The sequence below is a fragment of the Thunnus maccoyii genome, chromosome 19 (genome assembly GCF_910596095.1).
Source record: "Thunnus maccoyii chromosome 19, fThuMac1.1, whole genome shotgun sequence".
NCBI lineage: Eukaryota > Metazoa > Chordata > Actinopteri > Scombriformes > Scombridae > Thunnus > Thunnus maccoyii.
Genome location: NC_056551.1, coordinates 4,937,572 through 4,953,361, shown reverse-complemented (window position 1 = coordinate 4,953,361; position 15,790 = coordinate 4,937,572). Strand labels below are relative to the sequence as shown.

Below are 15,790 nucleotides of genomic sequence, written 5' to 3'. Positions count from 1 at the left end.
TAAAATCAAGATACAACTCAAAATGAGAAATCTCTCTCAGCTGTTTAAGGGCACAGCCATCCATTCAACAAAGTGGTCCAGAGCAAAATATATAAACGACTACAACTGGCAAGATCTCAATGAAATTTCACAGATGTTCATTGTCTAGAGTGAGAATTTAAATGATTTTGTAGACCTCTTGATCGTTCATCTAACACCACCATCAGGTCAAAATGTCACCCTCCAACACTTTGTTCCATGATAAGCAATTTCAAATATGAACAGGCAGTTTCCTCTTAAACTTGTAGTATCTGTGATATCCTAATGACTTTGGTGACCTCTTGACCTTTTTTTGTAGCATCACTGCAGGTCTCTCCATACCCAAACTCAGATTACTCAAACAGTGTCACTCAGATTATTCTCTCAGATTTAACGAATTTCCACAAGAAACACAGACAACATCTTAAAACACAGACTGTATGACTCACAGACTGAGTCATACAAAGGCCTTGGTATGCTTCAAACAAAGGGCTTGTCGGATCTCCTAACAGCATCTGAAACCTCATTTCTGACAGGTCTAATGTCAAAGCCACAAAATTATGCCCACTATTGCAAACCTTTCTTTCAAGCTCCCCTCTTTCATTCTTCACACAACTACCTCTGTCATTTTTGTGTTTAACACCATGCAACACCATTCACACTTTCCTCTATGACCGTAAGCTTTTCATCATATCAGATTGTGGTCATTTGTTTGACACATACTGACAGTAAACTGACTTTGGCATGACGATGTCAGTGGAGTGCCATTTAAAGCAATCATACATCAGTATTTATGACACGTGTGGCAGGGGCAGTTTTGTTTCATCATACTCAATAGATAAACGACAATTCCTGCAGTTTTGTATCTCAGTGAAAGGGAGTGGCTTTTGGAAAGAAATCCTGCAGTAGAAATCTGGACTTCACACACACACACACACACATACACACACCCTCTGAGGTCAGTAGATGCTGCTGATAGATTGGAGGTTGAGCATAAACACATTAAAGGATGAAGAACTTCACTTGGGATGTTTATTTTGACTACCGTTCTCTCTCTCTCTCTCTCTCTCCTACACACACACACACACACGCACGCCCATTACTTGAAGCCTTGAATCCCAGCAAAAGGACTCAGAACATTATGAGTTTCCTGTCTGAACTGTGTGTGTATGTGCACTGATGTAGAAGTCTGTGTGTATTCATTTGCCTAAGTACACTATCTCAGCTTGAGTGTGTTTATATGCGAGGGAGAGCAAGAGAGATAGAAATCAACAAACGCAGCCAGTGAGAGAGAGAGAGAGAGAGAGAGAGAGAGAGAGAGAGAGAGATACATCAGCAGACACTGAAAAAAAAAAGCACCAGAGTGAAATGAAGAGAGAGTGTGATCGGAGGAGGCAGACAAATCCCCTCTCAGTTTGGATGTGATGAGATGCAGCGGTAGCCCCAGTCGACTGTGCTTGGAGTCTGTTTGGTGCCTCTGTCATGGACCTCCTGCCGACGTTAGCTTCCTCAGTGTTAGCCTCCACAGCCAGCCTGCTGAGGGAGAGCGCTGCTGTTCAGAGCATCAGCAAGAGGCTCAACAGGAGGTAGGCAACACCTGAATGACATACAGGCGGTTTTATAGGATGACTTAGAGAAGAAAAAAGACTGTTGTGATTGAGAGAAAGATGTTTTTATTTGACTTTAAGGAGACTGTAATAAATTCCAGGTAATGTCTTTTCCCCCATATGGATATAAACTATTCATAGCACCAGATATTTGGCTACAAAAGGGCTCTGTTTGTGAAATGTGTTCTCTCTCCATTCATTAGTTGCACCCTTAGTGGAAATCTTATTGGTCTAACTGGAATTTTGGAAAAACCTCCTGCTCCGACAGAATGTTTATGTTAAGTATGGAGCGAATACACCAACCATACGTTAGAAAACACCTGACAAGCATGTCATGCAGAACATGCAGATAACATGAGTCAGTTCAGGGGTTTTTTGTTGTTAATTTGGGATTTTCTTTGGTATTTATTTTGGGGTTTTTTCGTTGGGTTTTTTTTTTTTTAGAAAGAGAGAAATTATGTGCGCACGGTCGTAGCGGACGTGCTTCATATGCAGTCACATATGGAGAATTTGGTTCTGAATTTCCGGCGCTGTCAGAATTTTGATGCAGGTTGTCTTTGATCTTGGACGTCAGCGGATGTAGAATTTTGGATTGATGACCAGTTTCAATCACAGTTAACTTCCGTGTGACAGCCCAAAATGGCACAGTGAACAGGCCCTTTAAAAGTGTATATGAGTAAGTTTGTACCCCATCTTAGCACAAACTGACCATCAAATCATAGGCGTTATGTACCAGTGTCTATCATTGTATATGTTTTGATTTAGAGGACTAAGCAGCTTTTATGAAGGTAACAGGCTCTTTGAGTGCCTACTAGTTGTCTGTGTGAGAGTCGATGTAGCTCAGAAAATCCTGAAAGCTTAGCTGATTAGGAAGTTGGTGTGGGCTTTAATCCTGTCTGGATCCTCAAATATCTAATTTGTCATCTTTTTTCCTTGAAGTACAACATTTATTTCTGCACAAGGAGTCTGAGCAGGAATGTGGGGGGTGGGTGGGTGGGGGGTTTGTTTGTTTCTGCTGGGATTCGATCCTTCATTTTCACGATCTTGTACAACTCCTGAGGTTTAACGTCTTCATTGTTAAACTATGTTGCACACAGTGATGCATCCTCTCTTCTCTTTTCCTCTCCTCTCTCCGGTAGGACCATGTCGTCACCAGAGGTGTGCTGGCCGGTGCCGATGCGAGCCATCGGGGCTCAGAACCTCCTCACCATGCCAGGCGGAGTTTCCATGGCGGGATACCTCCACAAGAAGGGAGGCAGTCAGTTTAGCCTCATGAAATGTGAGTTAATAATAGAAAAAATAAGGGTGGGTGGACAAAATAAGAGAAATGCCTGACAATATATCGTAACTCAATAATTTTGTCTTTATTGATCCAGCAACTTTTCCACTTCAGTCATGCATTCATTTGTTGTTTTTTTCATTACAAACAATGGATGGATGGAAACGTATATAATGTCTGTTGCCTGTCTTCCAGGGCCGCTGAGGTACACTATCCTCCATAAGGGCTGTGTGTACTACTTTAAGAGCAGTACCTCTCCTGCACCACAGGGCGCGTTCTCTCTTAATGGCTACAACAGGTCAGTGAAAATCCTTCAGCTGCTAAATCCTCAGTCAGTAATGTTTTCTTAAAGAATAAGTTTCATGCTTTCCAGACTCAGTTTACAAACCACAAGTGAGTGGTTACTAAACTTGTATAGTGTCCACTATATCAATTCTTGAAAATATTTTAATTTTATAGGTGTGCTGAGACACTATTGACATTACTTATATTGCATTCACATGTCTTCTTGTAGTTTGCTAATGGCATGTCCCTTGTCTTAGAAAATAACGCTAGGTTACCACTATAGGTGCAAAGGTAGTTACACTGTTTAATCCATTCTTTGTGTTTTTGGTATTGGAAAGGCTAAAGAAAAAACATCACTCTCCAAACTCTTTAAATCACAAGTATCCCTCTTACTACTGTGCCATGCACAATACTTCAGCATGTGGATAAATCCAAAGCTCAGCAGGCCAAGTTATGGCTGCTAACCTATGATTGTAATTGCTGTTCAGGGGCAATAGGCTCATTGATAGAATTTACATTTGACCCTTCCATTCATCTTCCACAGAGTGATGAGAGCAGCAGAGGAGACAACGTCCAACAATGTTTTTCCTTTTAAGATCGTCCACTTCAGTAAAAAACACAGGACATGGTTTTTCTCTGCAGCCAGCGAGGACGAGAGGAGGGTAAGTACGCACACGCTGTGTATATATACAGAATGCTCCGATGTGGACGGCAGCTTGCTTAGCCAGAATGCATTTAAATTTAAGTTTATGAATAATTATGTGTATGAATATTTATGTTAAATACTTGAAATGAGTAAATAAAACAGCTTCGGGGTTGTTGGAAAGCACTGTATGGAGCTAGGCTAGCAGTTTCCCCCTGCTCCCAGTGTTTGTGCTAAGCTAGGCAAAACATATCATGGAACTACCACTGTTCTAAAAACACAGAAATGAACATGATATCAGTCTCCTCATCTAACAGATTGTAAGACAGCAAATAAGCACATTTAAAAAAAAAAAAAAAAGTCAGGGTCTTGTATGAAGTGAGAGTGTATGAGAGTGTGATTTTGATGATGAACTGGGCCCACGAAGGGGGTCCAGTTCACTATGTGGAAATAAAAAAAAAACAAATCTGGATACAATTACGAAAGTATGGAAGCTCCAACAAATAATGACAACACTTGAATTGTACATGCACACACGCAGACACACACATAAACACCTGCTTTATATTGTTTTTGCTGTGTTACAGAAATGGATGCGATACCTGCGGAGGGAGATAGATCACTATAACGACAGAAAAGAGTCACACATTCCAAGGTAATTTCAAATCACATCATATTTCATAATGTAGACTCTTTACATTATTGTATTGAGATTAAAAATTAAAACCTCATAAATATATAAAAAGTACAAAACTCAAGCGTGAATGAAAAATGCAATGAAAGAACTCCACACGTGTTTAGAAACTGTCATTTTTTTTCCATGTTCCCACACACTTCCCTTTTCTCACAGGCAGCTGTCTCTGTTAGTGTGACCTCTGTCACATTTAACACTTGTGTGGGAACTTTGCAAACTAATTCTTGTAGGTTTCAACAACCCAGTGAAACTTTTTTTACCAGCAGATCTATAACACTTTTTCACAGCCAGAAGCTAATTATGCAGGCTAATTTATAATTCACGTAGTTAACTAAAAACAGCCTTGTTTCAGATACTGTTACTGGAACTGGGGACATTTGCAGCTTATTTAATAGCTTTTCATCATAGTGAGTGTCTGAGCTGCTCAGGCAGCCTGATTTAAGATAATATAATAAATGTAAGCACTAAAGCCCAAAAGTTAAATGTTAGCTTTTGGCTAGCTGGCAAACTGAGATAGTAAATAAGTAATGACATAATAAATAACATGATAAAGAGTAAAACTTACAGTGACTTCTTCTGGAAATTAATTCATGTGGGTAGCATTCATACTGTTGGAAGCTCAGCTGAAGTAGCTAGCTTAAAAATTTGCTTAAAGCAATAACGGCTAGTTTGGAGAGCAGTTAGGCTAATGGCTAAAAGTTTTCGGATTAGCTACATTTCAAATGTATTTAAATTTATTTAATTATTACTGCAAAAACATTTCAAAAGTTCCAAAACTTAACTTCAATTTGAATGTTTCTGAATATCATGTATTAATGATAATATTATCTATGTCGCAGTAGTGACTCGGATTCAGATGCCGACAGTTTCTATGGCACGATTGAGAAGCCCATGGATATTAAACACCCCATCGATAATGCAGAAGATGGTAAGACCACATAACAAATACACATGTAAGACAAATACGTCATTCTTGTGTGTTATTAAACTGTCCTGTCTCTTCTTTCTGTGTGTAGATTATGTTGAGGATGATGATGATGACGATGAGGAAGACTACCTGAAGCCAGACAGTGAATGTTCGCCGACATCTACAGGTGCCACCACACATACACACACACACACCACACACACCTAACCCTAACCTTGACCAGTGACCCAAATTGGGGACACAGCCTTTGTCCTCATTTGGACAAGCCATCCCCAGTTAACTGGTTTTAAGACTGAAATTTGTTCCCAAAGTAGCGCATGACAGACAGACATACACACATGCGCATGCAGGCACACACACATGCCTCCACATTATCTTTAAATTTTCACTCACATTTGTATTACAATTGCATTACAATGATGGTGACATCAGAATGAACTTAAAACTGTCACTGACATCAAAACTAATTGTGATGAGGCCAAAGGTCGCAGGCAGAGTGTCTCTATCCTTCATTACTAATGATGTGAGGAAAATGGAAGACAGCCTGTGGAGAAAGTAACAGACAGTGGAAAATGATTAAGTTGAAAGTGGCAGTTGAGATAAGATAATGAATAAAAGGTCAAGGTAATTCCGGCAACTAAATTTACACACACACACATAAAGTATACAAACACATACACAAACTAGATCTTTGATATTTTAATAGGGCTGGTAATTTTTGGTTTCTGTTTTTTAAAACAAAATCTGGCTAATTATTGGGTTTATTTGAATCTGAAAAATTGAGAACATATATATTTTTTAAATTTATTTAATTTTATTTTATCTTAATTTTTTTATTTTAAAAATACAAAATTGAAAAATCTGAGTGTTTTCAAGGTAAAAACTATATTGTTATAACTTGTATTTATTTATGTATTTTGTATGTATTTTTTAAGTGTACGCTGATCACCAGAGGATCTTGTTCACTGTAAAACTGTAAAACATGAAACAACACAACTTTTGGTTGCGTGGGGACATCAAATCTAGACTGAAAACTGTTAAAACTGACAATTTCTGTGAAAATCATTAAAAACTTGCAAACTTATTGATCCTTATTTATACTCAGTTGCATAAAATCATTTGCTATTATGCTGTATGTAATGTTTGCAATTAAGTATAATAAACATATAGAGAAACAAAATTTTTAATTAAAATTGAGCTAAAATGGAAAAATCAGTCTAATTTCTCTTTTTCATATACCTCAGGTCGACCCACAGGGCCTCCACCCTCCTACCCTCCACCCCCAGTGCCAGCTGCTTTCCAGCTCCGTCAAGACTCCTGTCCAACTTTCAGCAAAGGCCTGCCTCCTCCCGTACCGTCACACAACAGAATCCCAACCAGCCCGCTCCCCAAAAAACCCCCACCCTCTGTCCCCCCTCCCTCCATATTGAAGGACCCCAGCAAAGGCCCACCTCCTCCTCTCCCCTTCGCCCCCCACCTGCAGAAGTCCACATCTCCCACCCCTCCTCCTCCTCCTCCCCCCAACGCAAAGAGAACTTTTCAGAGCAGGGCGACATCTGTGCCAGGGCTCAGCAACGAAAAAAAAGACTGGAAGCCTCCGCTGGCCTTGTCGGTCCTATCTCCCGCCACTCTTCCTGTCTGTGATCAATTGGAGACTAGGTTGATCCTGAATGGTCCCAACCACAGCTCCCTTAATGTTGGAGGCAGACAGTCGTTGGGCAACCACCACCTCGGGGTGATGAGCAACCACCGCAGCAAGCCAAGCCTACCGATTTCCCCTCCCTCGAATTTTGTAGGGTCCACCCTCAAACCTGTGATGTCAGACTCCCTGTCCATCACCCAGATGCCCTCCGGTCACCCACCACCACCTAGCCATCCCCCACTGTCTCCTCTTCTCAAAGCTGGACTACAAAATAAACCCAAACCTCCTCCACCATCAGTCAAACCCCCGCTTCCTGCAGCCAAGTCCAAGCCACCGACCCCATTTCAGTAAGTTGGACTTAAACACACATTCAACACAAAATACTCCTCACACTTCAACATTTTAGAAAACCCTCTTGTTTGCCGTATTAACCTGAGAGACAGATAAGAGGATGGATGTCAGATTCACATTTGTGCTTCTAGTAGACCCAGAGATGCGTCTTTAGCCTAACTTAGCACAAAGACTGGAAGCAGGGGGAAACCGCTAGCCTAGCTCCATCAAAGGTGAAAAATGCACCCTTTCTACAACTTCAGAGCTTCTTAAATCTCATGTACACAATGAACCTTCTTAATTGAACAGCTGTACAAACAGAAATGTAGAAATGCAGTTGGAAAAACTGTAAGAAAAACTGTCGACCAATACAAACCGCAGCATCAACAAAACAAAAAGATTACTTCACAGTTCCATAAAATGTCCCCAGAAATAAGACCAAGGAACAGAAAAGTGTCCTCTAAACAGAAGTGGTTGAAGTGTTCTTATTAAAATGTGCTTTCCCACCAGAAGAGCATCTCCAGATGGCCAGAGCTTCCGCTCATTGAGTGACGAGACGCCTACAGAGTTCAGGAGGAAACGAGAGTCGGCTAAACACGGTGGAGGAGAAGATTCTGATGATGATTACGAAAATGTAAGAGAAGTGTTGTGTCAACTGATATTAACTCTCAGGCGTATACTGCATGTATACAGTAGATGTTGCTTTAGATAACACGTCATAACACAAACAAGTGTTGCATAATTTCACCCTATTCCTGTCTACTCTAAAACAGTGAGGCTCTTTTTGTCATGTTGACTAGCCATAACAGCTAACAGAAACAAGCACATTACTCGCCTATTCTGAGGACGGAACAAGGGGATTTATCCAGATTGTAAATTATGAAGTTGCGAGAAAAGTTTTGATGAAACATAAAAATTTTGTAAAGCAAACCTAAATGTTGTAAAGAAAATACTAAAATTACACCTCCTTTACACATCATTGCCAAATAAGTAGCAATACATTTTGTGTTCAGAAATAAAGTCTGTGGTTGTATATCACCCTTATAAACCTGTGGAAAAAAACACACACTTACACAATACACATTTAGGCCCAGCTTGTGTGTCCGAATATACCTGCAAAATTTAGACCTGTGCATGAATGTGTAATTTTGGTTTCACACACAGTGTGGGAACTTTCAGTGCAGAGTTCTGCTTTGAATCTGTCTCAGGTTTTCTTGTTTCCCAGTGTCCTCGTATAACCTTTCCATTGACATGATTTGTGTTAAGACATTCTCACTTTTTTTACACAGTCTTCTAACCTATTAACAAACTTGAATTTCTCATACAGATTTGTGTTTTCTTCATTTCTGAGCACATTTCTCAATCTGAAAATCTTAATGACCCTTATTTGAGCCAGTATCATTGATCCAATAAACACATTGTTTACATTGTTTTTAACCAGGTGTTTCTATTTGCAGGTGCAGCTTCCAGACTCTGTGTTCATTGACACGACTGAAACTAGCGTTGTAGAAAGGTATGACACGTACACTTTTTATAGAGCTATAAGCTGAAAAATTGAGTGTTTCTGCCCTCTAGTGGCAAACATTTAAACTGTATCTGTTCCATTCTGCTTTATTTTATCCAATTATTTTATACACATTCATTGTCTGCAGCAGCAGTTCATCACAGTTTTTATTAATCAGAGACAGAGAAATAAATACATTTTGTCAACTGTATTTGAAGCAGTATTTAGATTGTCTGTGATGGCATTTCTTTATGAATCTCTTACTGCTTCCATTGATAACTTGTGTGGATGTTTGCACCTGCAGGTTATTCAAGAACAGCTCCAGCCCCCCAGCGGATGGACTTTATGGCATCAGAAACTCAGGAACCAAAACCTCCAAGGTAAAAAAAAAAAAAAAAAAAAAAAAGAAAAGCTGCTGTAGTCAGTGATTTAAAAATGAAAAATCACTCTTTATGGAAAGACAACATAAAAGTTAGATCAATACTGTAGAAACTAAAATCCAAGACAATATCTCATCTCATGTTTTAATGGCTGATATGTTGATAAAATATCTAATAACTCTATAAAGTCACTTCTGACTCCCAACAAATGTAATCATCTGAATGTATTGTCCAGGTGCTGGTGGTGTGGGACGCCAGTATAGGCAAAGCCAGAAACTACCGCCTGTTTACAGAGGTAAGAAACCTGCAGCTCTCTATCACATTTTGACTACATACAAATTATAATGATTTATGTGTAGAACTGAGGAATAAATACAATGTAACACTTACAACACATTATTAAAATCACACATTCACTGTGGGTATTTTGACAGGATGACTGCATATTTCTGGAGACCGAAGTGAATTTCCCCACTCTGTCAGCCTTGATCGAACACTACTACAACCATCCCCTTCCTCACCATGGCTCGCTTTGCCTGCAGATCCCCTACACAAAGATAATGAACATCTGATCAACACAGTCGACTTACCATAAACTGAAACTAATGGACACCAAAGCAGGAGAGTCGACTGAAATCAATGCTCTGCCAGCAACCCATGGAGATGAACTGACCCACTCAGATTAATAACTGTCAGAGTATGTTAAAACAGATCATACCTCTCACTATTCACATGTGGCTGCACCAGAATGCACCATAAAGCTTTGTGTTAATCAGCAAGGACAACAACATTTCTAAGATTTTGACTGCTAGGACACCATGGACACCAGGTATTGTGTGTGCAGCATGTCAATCTTGATAACAAACACAGTTCATGGAACATTATTTAACTTATTTTAAGACAAACTCTCAAACTCTTAAAACAGCAAGCAATCCTTTTCCTTTCCTGTCCATTGAAAACATCAGTTACTGTAAATACATCAAATCAATGATTATTAATGAAAGATATTAGTTATGACAAATTTAAAGCTGTTCTAAAAATCTGACAAACCTCTAACCCTAATGGACCAAAAAAAGATCTGACATCTGTGCTGTTTTCTTGTAACATTCCTGCTGCTTTATGCACACTGTGAATAATCAGTGTGAACAGGAAAGTTTTAACTTAGAAAGAGATGAATCCCAGTCAATCCAGCCACTCTGATGGATGTGATGTATTTTGTCCACAGAGGGGCACTGTAACATCAAATGACAAAATACATCCAGCTCTGCTGTCAAAGATCCATGTTCATGTGGAATTCTGGGAATCGGTGTCATGTGTTTACCTATCCAAATAGCCGCATTTACAGTATTAGCAATAAATCATCATCTTAAAACTAACTTTTAGGTGAATTACTGCCAACAACTGGAACAGTGTTAGACCGTGGTGAATTGTGGGAGACAGTTAGTTCCGAATACGACTCTGAAGTGTGCATCAAGAGAGGGTTAAGTGAATTGCATGCTCATATTTCTTCAGACGTGCACACTTTCCTATTACCTGGTGAAACTTGCCAAGGATTTATTTGTTAAAGACGGCAGGTGTGGGGTTTAGGACAGACATGTCGTCTCTTATGATGCTCATCACGGCCCCCATGACACCTCAAGTCTGAACAGTTTCAGGACCAAACGACGCAAAGACATGTCATCCTAAACAAACACTGATACATTGAACCTGAAATGTCAAAATCATGAATGAGAGGGAAGAAACGTCTTTATTAGTTTACACATCTTCAGCCTTCTGTCCAAACTTTGTACCTCTATGATATCTGTGTAATTAACAGGCACTCACTCACTTATTAAGTGTGCAAAACACACACACACACATCTTTCTTTAACTTCATTTGAAAAAGTAAATTTTCAAGCCCAAAAACCTAATGAAGAGTCAGTTTGGGCTATAATAAAATCTAAATTTCAAAGGGAACATTCTACAGTATTGTGAGTCCTTGGGAGGCAAAAAACATCTCACTCATGATATTTGTAAAAGTTGAAAAACACAGGCCCTAACTGATGCAACATCTTTGACTGAACATCTTTTTTTTGTTAGTTGTCAACTGCAAAAATGTAAACTTTCTGCAAATACAGTTTGTATGCTGTTCATCACTCTATATTTATATGTAAATGCTGTATGTACTGTAAAAACCATACATGTACAAATGTGAATATATTGTTTTCTACAGAAATATATGTTGAGAATATATAAAATATTACTGCAAGACTGCTGTTGTTTTGACTTCTTTTTTAATTACTGTATCTAAACTTTGTGGTTTCAGATTCCAGAGTAGTCAGAGTGTCCTTTACAGAAAAAGTCACAGGTTCGGGCATCTTAACCCACTTAAGCCCTGTTTGTGTGTGTGCCTTGCCCTTTCTGTCTCGGTCCCTGCCTTCAGCCCATCAGCACTCTCTGCTCTAGTCTTTGCAATTTCTCCACCTGTCCACCATATGCCCCTGGACTTTCTTCCTGCTTACCACACTACACACATTGTCTCATCAGCTGCTCGGTACATACACCAGTCTAACTCATCCATTCCTGGCCAGTTCGTCATAGTTTCTCCGATGGAGTCTTTCATTCATGATGTCACAGGACCAAATGGTTTATAAGACTGAATCTCAACACATTTCAACACCTAGTGCTCTCAACATCATGGAAACAAACTTATTTCCTTAGAAGCTGCTGCTTTGAGAAGTGGGGTGTCCCAGTAGAAATTTATATTTCCAGATGAATGTAACCAGCTTTGAGCGTCGCTGTCTGTGGTGCTGAACAGCACTTCAGGTCCAATGAGAGTACACAGAGCATGTTTCCAAGCTGATCATTGAATAGTGTAATGACATAAATGCAGTCATTGTGCTTTTTAATCTTAAAATTTGAAAGTGAAATGTTGCATCAGCGATACCTCCACCTCATACTGAAAGGAGGACGGTTACGGATCGGCTCAATGTTACTTTTTATATATTTCAGTGCTGTGACACCAATCGTAATCATTTTTCACAAAGTTACAGCTCATTTTGGACAGGATAAATCACAGCAGAGCCTTCTCTGCAGCTTCCTCTGAGGGCTCAGTAGAGAAAATGAAAATCCTAAAAAGAGAGGAATACCAGCTCTCCATCACAGAGAGATAAAGAAGCTGTCCCTTTGGCTACAAACATCTTCATAAACCTTGCCCAGATCTGGGCATGATTAAATATCCACTCACAGCCAGTGGTGAGAGTCCCTGCAGCCTCCTGGTGAGATGAGGATAAAGCTGTTTGGTTTGAGGAAGTGTTGATATCTGCAGGCTGTGTGCAGTCCTCTGCCTTTTAAGTGTTGCCTCTATGTTGAATTCTAACATACAGAGTCATATTTTTACAATATGAGATGAAAATGGTTTTATATAAGTATCTGTAGCTGAGTTCCTTCAGTTTTTTCCCTTTTGTACTAGATGAATCTATGTTACAGTAGCTTGTTTCTTGCTTCTATGTAACCAACTGTAAAGCCCCTGTAAGCTGCCAAAAGTATGCAGACAGATGTACAGATGTTGTTGAACATCTCATTCCAAAACCATGGACATTAAAGATAGCCTGTGGAGTTTACATGTGAACAAACACAGTTAAGTTTACTGCAGTGTTTCTCACCAAAACAACTTGTTGAAATTCTTTGCCCAGCAACATCTCATACTCATCTCAAACTCATATGAGAGTATGTATAATAATAGGGAAATAGTCCTTGCTGGCCACACAAGAGAGGTCAATGGGGATTATGATTGATATTTATATTACTTATGACTGTGTGAGGGTATAGGTTAAGTGACTGAGATGCAAAAACAAAAAAACACAGACAATTTAACTTTCAGTTGCACACACATTTATCACTAATACTACAATACTGAATGACTGAACTGAGTTATCTGTTGTGCAGTTGTTATGAGAGACCTGATAGACAGATGAGATGACTGTTACCTGAGAAGCAGTGAGTCAAATCAAATCAATGGTACAACAGCTTATTTCTTGAAATTTCCAATTCAAATTAACAATTATGAAAGCACCAGCCTTTAAGCAAGTTAATGGAAATTTTGGAAATACTTGCTTGTTCCCTGGGGTGGCTTCTTGCAGAGTATTAGTATAAGTTGGATGTGCTGTGATGAGAAGGTCCGGATCTGGAAATGATGGATGAATAAGCCAAAGTCTGGATCTGGAAAATTATGATAAGCAGGCCGGCCTGGATCTGGCTAGTTTCCAGTGGAGGAGAGCTCCTGGTTTAGGCTCTCCTAGTTTTGATTCTTATCTCATTACTCTAGATTTTAAAGTTCCTACTAACATTGCTCCAACTCCCCTTGTTTCAACTCAACATTTTCTGAACTCCCATTTCTCTAACTATCGTTTTCTGACTAATATTGTTTCAACTAGCATTGTTTCTCAGGTAAGAAACCATTATAGTTTGCTGATTTTCAGAGTCAGTCCCCTGCTGTCCATGGACAGACGAGTTCAACTCCTGAATGTTGTTACTCTTTAAATCAAAATTGTTAGTCTTATAACAATTGCATGATTTGGCATTTTGGATTGTAGCTTTAGCATTTTGAAATGCAGAATGGCACTAAATATGATGTTAGTGGTATCAACAATGATGAACTTGTGTTATTGGTACACTTCCTGGCTTAAGGATAGGGAATGAAAGTATACACATATTGTTCTATGTGTGTGTGTGTGTGTGTGTGTGTGTGTGTGTGTGTGTGTGCTACATTTGTGTGTGTTTGTGTCTGTGGTCTGTCATATGCTACTTTTGGGGACAAATTTCAGACCTAAGACTAGTTAATTGGGGACGGCTTGTCCAATCGAGGACAAAAGCTGTGTCCTCAATTGGGGAAAAGCTGATTTTTGGGTCAATGTTTAAGGTTAGGGTTAGGGTTAGGGTTAAGGTTAGAGTTAGGGCTAGGGTTAGGGTTAGGCAAGTAGTGGTTATGGTTAGAGTTACGGTAAGTCTCCAGGAAATGAATGTAAGTCTATGTAACGTCCCCAAAAGTGAGTGTATGTCTGCATGTTTGATGTGGAGTGTTCTGGTAAATGTCTGTGTCTGTATGTCACTGGGGCATGACATGTTGTGCAGCAAGTCTTGATTCTCCTTGTTGTTGGTGGTGATGACTTGCAAGCTTTCTGGTGCTCTTAGGCTGGTTTGTCCCATGATCTTAATTTCTTTGGTTGGTTATTTGAGTTCTAAAAATCAGAGTTCACAGTAAGATTAAAGTTGGTGCCAGCTAGTCTCTAGTCTGTCTGGATGACTGCTTCCTAGGGGTGAGTTATGATAGTGAATGGTGGGGTGATGTTTATCCAAGTTGTGCTAACAGCTCACACTGGGATGTGAAATGGTCTTTCCATGTTGCTGGCTCTTCAGGGGCTTGAAGGGTCAAAGGTGGCAAGGTCAGTGGTGTGGTTTAGTGGCCATGCAGGAGATGAGGGATTCCTTATCTTGATCCTTGCTGTTTGTGGAATGCTGTGTTGATGGTCCTGTTGGCCAGCATTCCTTGGGAGTTGAAGAAAGAGCTGGTCTTGTTGCCTAAGGGTTTGTACTGTCTGCATTCAAAACATGAGGGGACTTTCCCCTGCACATGTCAAATGCATTTCCTTCTTCCTACGACATTTGCAAAGCTGATTATGTAAATGCTTTAAAACCGGCATTGTTTACATCAGCTAGCAGTCTCCTTTCTCCCTTTGCCAGGCACATTTCTACATTGCTTGTAGAAATTGTTACTACAACAAGCTCAAAGGACTAGCATGAAAACATCAACCTGAATGTATATTGTGTCACCTGTGTCCTCATGCATGTATTTATTGTTTTTATTCATTTCTGTGCTTTTCTGTATGTATTATTCTTGACTATAGTTGGGAAGCCAAATTGCTTAAAGTCTTTATTTACTCAATGTGCACAAAATCCAAATAAAATAGTTGCTTGTTCATTAAAAAAAAACATATGGTCATGTTTTGCACTGCTTTGCATGAAATTAACAGATGATCATATCTCTGAAAATATGATAAGCCTCAGTGAATCAGTGAAGATTGTGAATCATCCAGGTTTTAAGATATCTAGTCATAGCTACATCATCTTAATCATTTGTATTTCTAGCAGGGAATATTGCTGATATGGTTCTACTTTGTGACATATTTCTGGAAGTCTAAAGCAGTAAATTTCTGGAACATCTTAAATAAAAAATCATCTTGTCTGTTTCTACATGATGCTGACATTGGAGAGAAGCCAGAATATTTACAGGTTAACATGCAAGTGGGGAAAGTGGTTTAAATGGAGCCATCTGGTCCAGAAAATGTTCATTTTGGCCTTTTGTGAATGTTGACACTATGCAGTGACATCTATGTGTCATGTTGAATTAGGGATGTTTGGCAGCGCATGGTGTGCGAGGTTGTTTTTTTTGTTGTTTTTTTTTACAATTTGCAAGCAGGGTGTATCTGTGCTCTAACATGA

General features: G+C 39.4%; 1 protein-coding gene across 16 annotated transcripts in view; it reads left to right on the top strand.

Moving 5' to 3' along the window:
• Positions 1–11,553, top strand: part of sh3bp2 (SH3-domain binding protein 2) — a 94,008-nt gene extending 82,455 nt beyond the window's left edge. For 13 of the 16 annotated variants that reach the window (XM_042394460.1, XM_042394461.1, XM_042394464.1 and 10 more), the window contains 12 exons: positions 2,765–2,904; positions 3,100–3,202; positions 3,734–3,851; positions 4,420–4,487; positions 5,366–5,454; positions 5,543–5,620; positions 6,699–7,443; positions 7,937–8,060; positions 8,884–8,939; positions 9,235–9,310; positions 9,546–9,605; positions 9,745–11,553. In XM_042394460.1, the coding sequence (XP_042250394.1) occupies positions 2,769–2,904; positions 3,100–3,202; positions 3,734–3,851; positions 4,420–4,487; positions 5,366–5,454; positions 5,543–5,620; positions 6,699–7,443; positions 7,937–8,060; positions 8,884–8,939; positions 9,235–9,310; positions 9,546–9,605; positions 9,745–9,882 (1,791 nt within the window). In that variant the 5' untranslated portion in view covers positions 2,765–2,768 and the 3' untranslated portion in view covers positions 9,883–11,553. Of the gene's footprint in view, positions 1–1,350; positions 1,605–2,764; positions 2,905–3,099; positions 3,203–3,733; positions 3,852–4,419; positions 4,488–5,365; positions 5,455–5,542; positions 5,621–6,698; positions 7,444–7,936; positions 8,061–8,883; positions 8,940–9,234; positions 9,311–9,545; positions 9,606–9,744 lie in introns of those variants that run through there. The other 3 variants (XM_042394455.1, XM_042394456.1, XM_042394457.1) reach the window with 3 other exon arrangements.
• Positions 11,554–15,790: the final 4,237 nt, after the last annotated feature.